Here is an 11,750-nt window from a genome sequence, read left to right on the forward strand (position 1 = left end):
CTATTGTTGCATATAGTAATAGAGAGTTTGCAATCCCTTGCTTTAAACTCAGTTCCGCACCAAACATCTCTTCTATTGGCTTCCTTCTTGTGAATGTTTCCATAACTACAATTCCAAAACTGTACATCCCCTCTTCATAATTAAGGACAATATGTATGTTTTTTAAAATATATTAAACTAGCAAGTGCATCTGGAGCCTGCATATACCCAACTATGGCTAGGGTCATTGTTTGCCATAGGACAAAATATGATTTATAATAGGTTATTGGCCAAAAGTCACTTTTGGTCCTTATAGTTTGATACTTCAATCACTTTTTATCCTATAGTTTTAATTTTGTTCCTTTTGACTATGTAGTTTCATATTTGTAGCAATTCAAAGACATATTAAAATTTATGTCAATTTCTTTAACAGAGCAACCACATGCAATTACTGCTTGAGATAGGGTTCCAATGCTTTTGTTTATTCCATTCTTTTATGGCCTTGTTTTTTTTGTCTTTTTGTTCAAATGGCCTTGTTTTGTTCTGTAACTTTGGGTTTGGAAAGTTATTGCTTTGTTGCTTTAGCAGTTACTGTTTGAGATGGTGGTTGAAAATTTTATAAAATATTATGTGTGTATTGGGAGTGGTTCCATACATGTTTGAACCAGTAAAACCTTTAGGAAACACAATGGTCCCCTATTTGCATAAAGCAAAGAAATATGCATTCCATTTGTTATTTAAAAGCTTTGAATGCTCTGATTCACATAAAGTGAAGCAATATTTTCATTCTCATAGCATTGATTTTTCATATGCTGGCCCTCCACACCACTCCTATGCAAAGACAAAAGTTTCCTGTAAGTGTTTTCATTTTTCCTATAATATGTTTATATGTAAATGTATATATTAATATATATTTTATGTGGCTATGCAAATTAGGAAAGATTAAATAAATGCTCCAAATGCACTAGGAACAACTTCTCTTATGCCCACTCCAAGGCCAACTCCTCTTATGTCCGCTCCAAGACCCAAGGCCTATTCCTAATATGCAAATTGGAAATTCAAGCTCTGTGAATCAATGACAAATTGGAGGTGCAAGATCAATGAATCTGTTTCCGTCTTTTCGGCCGGGGCGGCCGATGGAATGAACGTTTGGTCATTCTTCGTTTGAGTGCGGGGCATGCCACCACCAAGCCCCGAATTTGGGCTTGAATGGAATATGAATAGATGGATGTGTTGCACTTCTAACTTCTGACCAAACGATTGATCGGCCAAGCAAGGAACCTCATCTTGGCCTAGATTCTTTCACTTCCTCAGGCTCGAGGATGGTTAGGTTTCGTATGGATGTTTTTGTGATTTTTAGGGTTTTATGTAAAAATAATGCAATTAAACTAAATATGCGTATAAACGTAAAGACAAGAATTGAAGTGCGATAAAATAAATCAAAGCGATAAATAAAGCAAGAACGAGATAAAAGCGATAAGAACGATAAAAGGAAATAAACTTGAAATTAAACTTAATTGAAGTGCGATAACAATGAAAAAGCAATAGAAATAAACTTGAATTTAGATGACAAGGAATATAAATCGAAACAAGAATTTACATGACAAGAAAAATATAAACTTACACTAGAAATATGAAGAACTCACTACACTAGCTGCTTGAAAAGTAAAATCCTAAGTCTAGGAAAAGAAAAGTGCGAGACGAAAGATAAGTTTGTTTGTCTGATGTTGTGTGTCTAATATCTTCATCGAGCAAGGTTTATATAGGGCACTCGTCAACCCATGGGCTGGCCACTGAATAGCCAAAGGTCAACTCTTTTAAAACTTCTTTCCTTCCAAGGCCCCCCTAAATTCGTAGGATTGCATTGATTGAAATATTCTGACATGCTTGATTCTTCCTTGCTTTGGAACACTCGGAGTTACCATAAAAAAATCCCTTGATTTCTTTCCTTGTGAGGCCTCTGTCATGTGCACATAATCCTCCGAAAATCTGGGATTTAATCGTTGGCTTGGGCTAAGACTTTTGATCTCTTAGCATGACATGATGGTGCCGTTCATGATCTTTGAACTCCTAAAGCTCTAAAATTGGTCTGCCAAGGAACTTAATTCAATCCTCATTTTCATATATATATATATATATATATATTCATTCATATATTTAATTTAGGCTTATTTATGTACATGCCCCCTGCGCTTTCAAACTTGTCTCAGATTACCACTTGTGTTTGTAAACGTCTCAAAGTACCCCCCAACCTTTTAAAAATAGTCTCACGCTACTCGTTCCGTCAGTTTTTTAGCCGTTTCGTTACGAGTGTTGGGCCCCACTTCGTTTTAACATTTAACCTCTTTGAATAAGGGTTTCTTAGTTCTAAGAAAGGGAGAAATTGGGTGAGAAGGGGAAATTAGAGAAGAGGGCTTAGTGTTTGTGAAAATCTGAGGGTGGCTTCGATTTTGGGAGAAGCTAGAGAAGAACAATCATATGAAACTGACTAACATAATAAAACAGGAGCTTTAGGATTTTAATCAAAGTTCAAGTATGAAATTCACAGAGCCTAAGCTCAATTCACGGCTAATTTATCATTAGAAGCCATTAAAGGCAGCTGGAGCTTCATGAAGAAGTAAAAAAATAGCTAAAAAAGAGCTCACACCACTGACTTCACAATCAAAGCTCATACAATTCCAGAAAACCCCAAGCACTCACCAGAAAAGGTAAAAAAGTCTCTGGCTGCCCAAGGAATTCAAGCACAGAGCTTTGTTAAGCCTCTAGAAATGGACAGAGAGATGAAATGAAAGTGAGGGTTTGGAAAACCAAAACCCAGAGAGAAGAACAAGTGCACCCAGCAAAGGAATGCACTTGAATGCAATGCTCTCAGAGATGCTTAGAGAATCTGGAGGCCAACCTCAGATTTTAACAAACCCTAAGCCCTCTTCTCCAATTTCCCCTTCTCATCCAATTTCTTCCTTTCTTAGAACTGAGAAACTCTTATTCGAAGAGGTTAAAGGTTAAAATGAAGTGGGGCCCAACGCTCAGAATCGGAATGGCTAAAAAACTGAAGGAACGGGTAACGGAGATGGTTTTAAAAGATTGAGGGTACTTTGAGACGCTTTGCAAATACAAGCAGAATCTGAGATAAATTTGAAAGACATGAGATGTACATAAATAAGCCTTTAATTTACACATGTGGGCCATCTGGTTATTGAATTAGGCCGAACAGCACATGAACTTTCCCATGCACGAAATATGAATGAATCCTTTTGTATATACATGTGGCCCAGGCTAGCTACTTGGGCTTTTTAAATTAAACTCATATACATGAATGATATTAGAACTAAGCCCTTAAAACCCTCAGTTGACTTTACAAACTTTAGCCCCCATGACTTCTGCCCAAAAACCTGTCGCTTTCGGCTGCCAAAAACTGGGCATCGATAGCAAAGAATTCGGCCGCACCTTCCAGTGCAGCCGGCCGCCAAGCTCCTTCGAAATCGAGCTCCAAATCTCGGCCGCCACATTCTGTCCATTCGTGCCCAGCCGTATTTCTCTGCCCATTTTTCCTAGCTCTATCCTGTCCTAATACTCTAGCTCCCGGCCGCAATTTCTAGCCAAGGCCGTGTCGCAATCACTTCTACCACGTTCGAACTTGTCTGGCCGTATCCCCAGCAGATTTGGCCGGACCATATCAGCAGCCCGACCACTCTCTCAGCCACTTAAACATCCGGCCACAACACCCATTCGAAACCCGGCCGTGCTTTTCCAAAACTCTCAATAGTTCCGGTCGTGACTTCCAGCAACAACAGCCGTGCTCTCGCAAACCCCTTCTTCCAACGGCTGCCCAGCTCCATTCGGCCTAACTCTGTAGTTGAGAAGCCCGGCCGCTATTCTTCTCTTGCCCGGCCAATTCTCGTGCCCAGGTTAGGTGGATTTCTACCACCCCTAAACAGAATCCAAGACCAACTCTTAATATGAAAATGGAAGGTGCAAGTTCTGTGAATCCAAGGCATATGGGAGTTAACATTAGGCAAATGGGAGGTTTAAGTGGCCGATGGAACCCACCAGGAAAAGCAACAAACAAGAAAAATTCCAAGCGAACTGAAATTGCTTATTTTGGTTGTTGGTCAATATTTTGTGAGCTGAAGTGGGCCTGTACTTTCTAATGTAGTTTAATATTTTCTGGTTGTTGGCCAATATTTTGTGAACTTTCTTCTTTTACCTATACCCTATAAGTAAATTTATTTTATCACTTTAAAAACTAAAAAAGACAGGCTTCAACTGAATTCTTCTTTTGTTTTTAAAATCATATCTATAACAGGCCTTGAATTCTTCTTTTGTTATCAGCCATGTTTTTTTTGTTGCAAGTGTAAGACCCCTATTTTGGGTATAATGCAATCATATTTGACTGAAAAACACTCAAATGTTCATTGTGAAATAGCAATCAGATTTATCAATCATAAGAGAAAGATATTAAATTCTTGATTTTTTATTTTTTTCATTTTATAGAAAGATACTTCATTAGAAAAGCCCCAGAAAGGCCAAAGGAGGAAACAAGACAGCAATAAACGATCATGCATAAATACAAAACACAAACACCAGGCGATAGCAACTAAAGCCGAAGCCAAAGAAAACCATAAGTAAAAATACATGACACCAGCAAAGCCCTCCAACCATCGAAACAAGAACCGTTTGGTTTTACACTTTTGAACTTCATTTTCAAAGCAGCCACTATCTCTTTCAATTGCTATAGTTGCTATAGTTGCTGAGTAGTGGTGCATGTGAGGTGGAGAATGGTGGAGGGAGTTGAGAAAGGAGGAAGAGAAATTGGTTATTTGGAAGATTGAATCTATAGGGAGAGAGAAAGGAGATGGAGGAGATAGAGATTAGGTTAGGTGCTAGGAATTTGGGATAGTGAAGGAGGGAGGATTTTGAGATTTTGGTTGCCCATTTTCGCAACCCGGGGAAGAGGTAGAGACCAGCTTTTAGCATGAGGTTTTGGTCGGACAAAATTGCCCCTTCACGTGAGTGGCATGTGGTTGCTTTGTTAAATAAATTGATAGAAATTTTGTCTTGTTCTTGAATTGCTACAAATATAAAACTATAGAATCAAAAGTGACGGAATTGAACTACACTGTCAAAAAACAGTGACTTTTGACCTAGATTATTTGTTAGCATGCAAGTTTTTTAATTATTTTTTTCCGTTTTGGTAGAGTTAAAAGTGTGATTTTGGATCTTCAATCTCCACTGTGGAAAATAGTCACCGCTAATTTGATTATTCAAAAAGTACATATCTGTGTGATTTTCTAATAACTATTCAATCTGGGAAATACAACTGTTGATTATAGCTAGCAGTACCAATATTCAGAACTGATCCCATATTGTCTCAGGATAGATTTCGAAGTCCCAAAGGTACTCTCGCTGCAGTTCTTCATCGCTGGTGGATCCATCCACAAATCTTCTCAATTTCTCAGTTATTTTTGCAGCCCCAAAATCAAGCATAGACTTGCCCATCTACACAAAATAAAACCCAAATGCATAATTCTAGTAAATATCAAAACAAAACCCAATTGATATCAAATTTCTTGATAAATTTCCATTGCTCTACCTCTGCACGTATAACGTGAAATATTGAGTCTCCCATAGTTGATAAGCTCGCATGCACAACATCTGCTTGTTCTTCGTGAAGTATACGAATTATTTCTGTGAGCATGAACTGGTGATTGTCTAGCCCACTGATCAATACTACCTCCAGTGTGGACCCTATCTCATGGATTTCGATTTGCGGTGGTTTTGAGCTCCTCATGCTATCAAAGTTCGTGCATGCAGTGTGTGATCTTTTTCTATTTCCCCTTAAGCTATCCCTCTTCTCCTTGGACTTCTGCAGCTTTGACTCTAGGCTTTTTATGTAGTTTATGGCTTCATCTATTTGATCAGGCAGACTTAGTGGCTCCTATATTTAATTGGTGTCAGAACAAATTAAAGCATTATTTACTATAAAATAGTTCGACAAGAGAATATATGTAGTGATACGTATTGTATATATACTCAAGTAAGAACCAAAATCTCAACTTGTTACTAGCTATAAGAGAACATATATGCGGTACATACGTTGTAGCTAGTTTTCGAAGTTAGTGTACACGTATGTGCCATAAGATCGTAATCTAGAGGTATATACATAGAGGGAGTGAGAGAGTGACCTGGGAATTTTGGCGAGGGAGGAGAGAGTTGAGCTTGGAGTAGAGGACTTTCATTTGGTTTCTCCTGTTTTTCTCTATCACCCTCCTTTCTACCTTGGTCGAAGAAGACTGACTTCCTTGATTATGATCCATTGGAATTTGATGATCTCTCTCTTCCAAGTTGGCAACAAATGATCCCATGAAACTGAATTTCCCAAGTTTTTGTAGTTTGAATTGCTTTTGCTTTGAGCAATAAGCACATGTATTTATATTCTAACAAGTCTCTTCTACCTAGTCTCTAGTGATGATAAAAGTGCAAAAAGGGAAGAAGTCTTCAAGTGATGAGAAAACAGAGGGAAATTAATGAGTAGGGTCCGAGTGTGAGCTGCTCGTCGTCATCCAAACTTAGATCAGCAATATGACCAGAAAGCCGTCAAATTTGAAAAAAATCAGCGTTTGTAACAGTTGGCACGTGGATTTATTTAGCTTTCTCTTTTCTTGGAAATTAGGTCCCTCCATAAAGCCAATTTAAAGTCAGAGAGGCATGTACACACTATGATATGACGTAGCTTTTTCTTCTGTTGGTTTGTAAAAATATCAGTGGCCATATGCGGCAGTTTTTTCTCTGTTACGCGGTGTGCGTGGTATTTTTCACGTTCTTAATTCTTACATGAGTCCGAGTCAAAACCCATCCACCCCTCGCTAAAAGAAAAAGAAAAAGTTAAAAACTCGTGACTCAACCAGCATTCCTATTGTTGAAGTTTTCAAGTGACGTTTTCTTCCTTATCCATTGTTTCCAGCTAGTGGTTTACGTTTGAACTCGGATGGATAATGAAAGGGAGGAATTTAATTTCGTAATCTCTTCGAAATTATGAACTGGAGCATCTTTAAGGGAAATGTTAACTTCCGTTCACAACTAATAGCTTGCGAGTTAAAAGATATTCCGTTTAGAACTATTCGTTAAAAGATACAAACTATCACAAAATTTCTTTGAGCAAGTACTAGGAAATGAAATTCCTTTATATACTTTTAAAATTTCCCCAAGACCATAACTCTATCTCTAGAAACCCAAAATGAGCCTAGTTTATTCTTCTCCGATTTTACTGATGACTTCTTTACCGCGTCACATGATAGTAGTTGCATTATGATGAAGCCCAGGATTGTCTACCCTCTCCCAATCTTTCCAATCCTTCCTACCATCCTCCTCAACCATAGCATCCCCTCTGTGAAAAGCACTTGGAGCAGCTGAATAATAAGACAAAGAATAAGAAAATTCAAGGAGATCAGACAGAGACAGATTCCAATAATCCCATGAACAATTATAAATAGAAAGAGGTGAAATATCTAAAATTTGATTCTCTCTCTCTCTCTCTCTTGGGTGCTTGCTCTAAATTCTTATGGATGGTCAAATACGTTCTTTGTGAAATGAACGAAAATGAAAAGTTTGTGTTTTGTAGGACAAGCCTAACAAGTTTGTAATTGTCCACTGTTCCAATGGTAAGACAAAGCAATTTTGCTTTGTTGTATTGAAAGATGTTGAACATTTCTAATTTGAGTGAGCAATTTGTGTATTTGCATAATTTTCATTTATACCCAGTTATTAAATCTAATTCTGTATGTATTTGTGCGAGTTTGGTTGAAAATTTTAATTTTAGTGACCTCATTGTGTTTGCATCACGTGAGTGAGAGAGACAGAAAGAGAGAGATGAGGAAGTGGCAGTGGTGGAGAAAGAGAGAGGTGTGTTGTTGATTTGGGCGGTGGAGAGAGTGGCATTGGTTTTTGGCAATCCTTATAAATTTTTTTGAAAAAGAAAATACATTGGACACAAATGAATGGTTTGTATGCGTGTACAAAAGTCAAATCAAAAGTAACAATCGATGTTATCAGATATATGCCATATCTATACCCAAAAGTCTTGAGTTTAAGATACAAAAAGTAAACTCATGCCCTATAAACAATGGAAACTTCCTATAAGAAACTAACTATTTTAAAAGTGACTTCATTGTAACTATCAATATAGAACACAGATAATTGTGTCTTTTGCATCAAAGAGCACAAATAACAACTTGTGCTCAAAACTAGATATCGTACTAGTGAACGCTCTGAAAAAAATAAATAAAAATTTTAAAGATTGTATGTATTTGTAAATTTTGCATGCATGATCTTAGGTCATCATATAGTCACCGCTTCTTTTGATAATCAATTCATGCACATGGGGTAATGGGTCCAATCAGACCCACCCGGCGCCAGGTGACACTGACAAAACCAGATACATTTTGCCTCACAAATATGTGGTCTAGTTTGGCCCTTCATATTATTGATGAGAGGATAAAGCTTCCGGGGCCTTCGCTGTCTGAGAGAAGTGGATTTTAGTGGTGTGTTTAAATGGGGAATGGGAATGGAAAATGTGAATGGGACTGTGTAGATCCCGGCGGGTCCAATGAAAAAGACTTTGACTTTCTAAGTCTTCAAGTCTTTCCATTAAGGACTTTCTAATGTTACTGTTTACGTATTTTTAGTCACCCATGGCCAGCAAGTCAACAAAAATCGATTAGGGTTGTTAGGCTTCTCAATGGAAATATTTTTGCTCATCATTTTAACCCAAAGTGTATTCTCACAACTATTTTTAATATTTGACATGTGTTTATGGGTATAACTATGGTTAACTTTTTACGTTATATTTATAGAATCATAGTTATGCATATAAACACGTGTCAAGTGTTGAGAATAGTGATAAAAAACACCTTAGGTTAAAGTGATGAGTAATAATGCTTTCGATTCTCGATACCTAAAATTTTCTGGATATGACAATATGGTGTTTAGTTGTCAGTGATAATATTATCAACCCAATGCAATCTTTATGTAAGTTTCTATATATGCACGTCATGCAATAGACCATTGATATATTTATTTATCCCTAATTTTATGTTTGTTAGTACATATTCGTTTCATTTATTTGAGCTCATTAGGTTATTTTTCATATTTTCCCTATTTTTGTAGGTCTACGAGTCAAGTCTGTGGAAACATTGCAAATAACTAATTTAAGTCAAGAGTCAACTGGGAACGCATACATCTTTTCAAAGAGATTCATCTATTTTTCTTATCTATTGGATTTATATTTCATTTAAAAAATGATTTTTTTGTACCATTTTTATTTCATTTATGTGCTGTCATGATCCGCCCCCAATGCAGACAAGGCTCTACTATGGTATAGTCACATACCAGACAAACAAAAAATGGTATAGTCACATATACTTCAAAAGTTGTTTTTTCATTTTTAGTCAGTAGGTCGGAAGGGGGAGGGGGAAGTAATACATATGGGGCTTCTCTTGATGTCACCTCTATGGTTCGAATCTGTGCCATGGGGAAGAGGGCAGCACCTCAACCAGTCAGCCCTTTGCACAGATACTTCAAAAGTTAAGACAATGCAAAAACTGATAAGAGCTTTTATGGTGTTCATATACTATTACAAAATTCAAAATATTATCCACAATATTTCATTCTATATCAGCGATATTTTTCATTTATTATGGTCTTTTATAGCCAAATAAATCCATGTAGAAATTAAAAATATTTTTTCAAATTTAGAAGAAAATATAAGGGTTCATGTGATATTCCGTTCCTATATTAATATTTAATTCCTAAAATTTTCAAATAAAAGATGATTTTGCCCCGAGAGTATTTTAATGTGTTTAAAAATTGAATTTTTGTTTGGGAAAGAAGTTGAGAATTTGAATAGCATTGTTGCGTGAGTACATCGATACGAGTTCGTAGACACATAGTGGGCTCAAATCGGAGTTTTAACGAAGAAATTATGGTCAACGGAAGTGTAATAGCACAACTGTAAGTATTTCAAAGTCAGATTAAAAAAAAGATTCCTTCTCTCTCTCTCCCCTGTTTTAGCCGCACGATGTCATCATCTTCCGACGACGATTGAGGCGTCATCCGTTCACCGTTGGCCACAAGACCACTTGCATTAAAACCGGCTCGACTCCCTCTACCTGTTCCTCCCCTTCTCCGACGATCTCACCGCTTCTTCGCCAAGCTCGATAAATTTCCGATTTTCTCAAAACTTTCCGTCATCGTTTTCAATGATTCCAGCCACCAAATTTGTAGTTCCAGGTATGCTTTCTCATCCTTTCAACATGACTTAGCTAATGGTTTGGTTGGTTAGGATTGATTTTGAAGCTTTGGAACTCGAATTACGAATCAAAGTTTTGACCCATTTTCTGCTCGAAATTCCGGCAAGTTTCGGCCACTTTTTGGCCGTGGCCCAAGAACAAAAGTTGTTCCACTAGTTGTCTTCTTTACGTAGGTATAGGTATTGTTGGGTGTTTTGAGAATTTTCAGGTTGCCCGAATTTTCTCAAGTCACCCACGCTCTGTGGTTGCATGTTGCGGCGCGTGGGCTAATTTTGGGTGGCCCATTTGGTCCTAAGATGATCCTCATGTCGTCCCGAGTAAGACGGTATGCTCGGATTCAAATTTGGTTATCGTTTGACGGTCGAATGGATTTTTACATATTAGGCGACATCCGGGTTCGATATGTTCGGACCGTTGGATTGACTCTATTTCCAAGTATGTTGATCCATAAACCTCTAGGATCGTGTAGGAACTTATGGATCTAGAATCGGAGTCCCGAATGCTCCGATTCAATGATTGAAAGATTATATAAAATGATGACCTTCCTATCGTGAGAGATCCGATTGCTCGATCGAGACCAAACTTACAGAACATGTTTAGTAGACTTGGCTAAACTTGTAGGAACTTTCGGATTGGAAATCGGAGGTCGTGGGCCCTGCGGGCCCAATTGACCAATATGGGAAGTTTGATCCCTCGGTTGACCAAAAGTCTTCCTATGTAGTTTTATCATTCGAGAAGTATTACAACGATCTTATAAACGAAGCTTGACTATTATGTGAGTTATTTTGATTATGTTGGGATTATGAGTTTATGTTATAGTATTTTAGGGTATTCTTGGATATTATTTTGATATTTGAAGTTTATGCAATATTGAAAGTTATGGGATATATGAGTATGGGATACTGTTGATGGGTTGTGAAAGTGAGTCTCGGGACTCGGGACTCGGCTTTGATTATTGGGAAATGAGTGGACATATGTTTTTAAGTGTACTTCATTCTTCAAATATGGAATTTCTTACATAAATGGGTTTTAATTGAAAATTAATTTAATTTGGGTTAATAAGAATTATGAGATTTCTAAGGGTTATTATTTAACACTATTTAATATTATTATTATTATTATCATTATTATCATTATTATTAAAGTATATGACTGAGTGATATTGAGTTGTTTATGAAAGTTTGTTGTTTTAATTATAGAATATAGTATTTTATGGGAATTATATGTAAATAAGTTTTGATTATTATTTGAATTATTTTGGGGTCTTGACGGGTTTATGAAATTATGTTATGAGATTATTGGACTTTAATTTGATATTGAGGTTTGTGAATATTTATGGATTTTTATGAACTTTATGCTTGAGAAGGGATTTTGGCTACCCATTTAAAAACTAATTTTTCAAAAGTTGAGAAAAGCTTTGGAAAGTGGATTTGTGGAATAAGAGGAATTTTATGATAAGTTTCG

The 11,750-nt window shown here is 36.9% G+C and overlaps 1 protein-coding gene across 1 annotated transcript; it reads right to left on the reverse strand.

The window, feature by feature from the left end:
* Positions 1-5,207: 5,207 nt before the first annotated feature.
* Positions 5,208-6,436, reverse strand: LOC103328384 (transcription factor bHLH162-like). Its single transcript, XM_008230776.3, has 3 exons — positions 6,165-6,436; positions 5,573-5,917; positions 5,208-5,478 (listed from the first exon to the last, which is right to left on the reverse strand). The coding sequence occupies exons 1-3, from the start codon at positions 6,342-6,344 to the stop codon at positions 5,329-5,331; spliced, it is 675 nt and encodes a 224-aa protein (XP_008228998.2). The 5' UTR covers positions 6,345-6,436; the 3' UTR covers positions 5,208-5,328.
* Between the last annotated feature and the right edge of the window lie 5,314 nt (positions 6,437-11,750).

The sequence above is a fragment of the Prunus mume genome, linkage group LG4 (assembly GCF_029339155.1).
Source record: "Prunus mume cultivar Tortuosa linkage group LG4, ASM2933915v1, whole genome shotgun sequence".
Taxonomy (NCBI): domain Eukaryota; kingdom Viridiplantae; phylum Streptophyta; class Magnoliopsida; order Rosales; family Rosaceae; genus Prunus; species Prunus mume.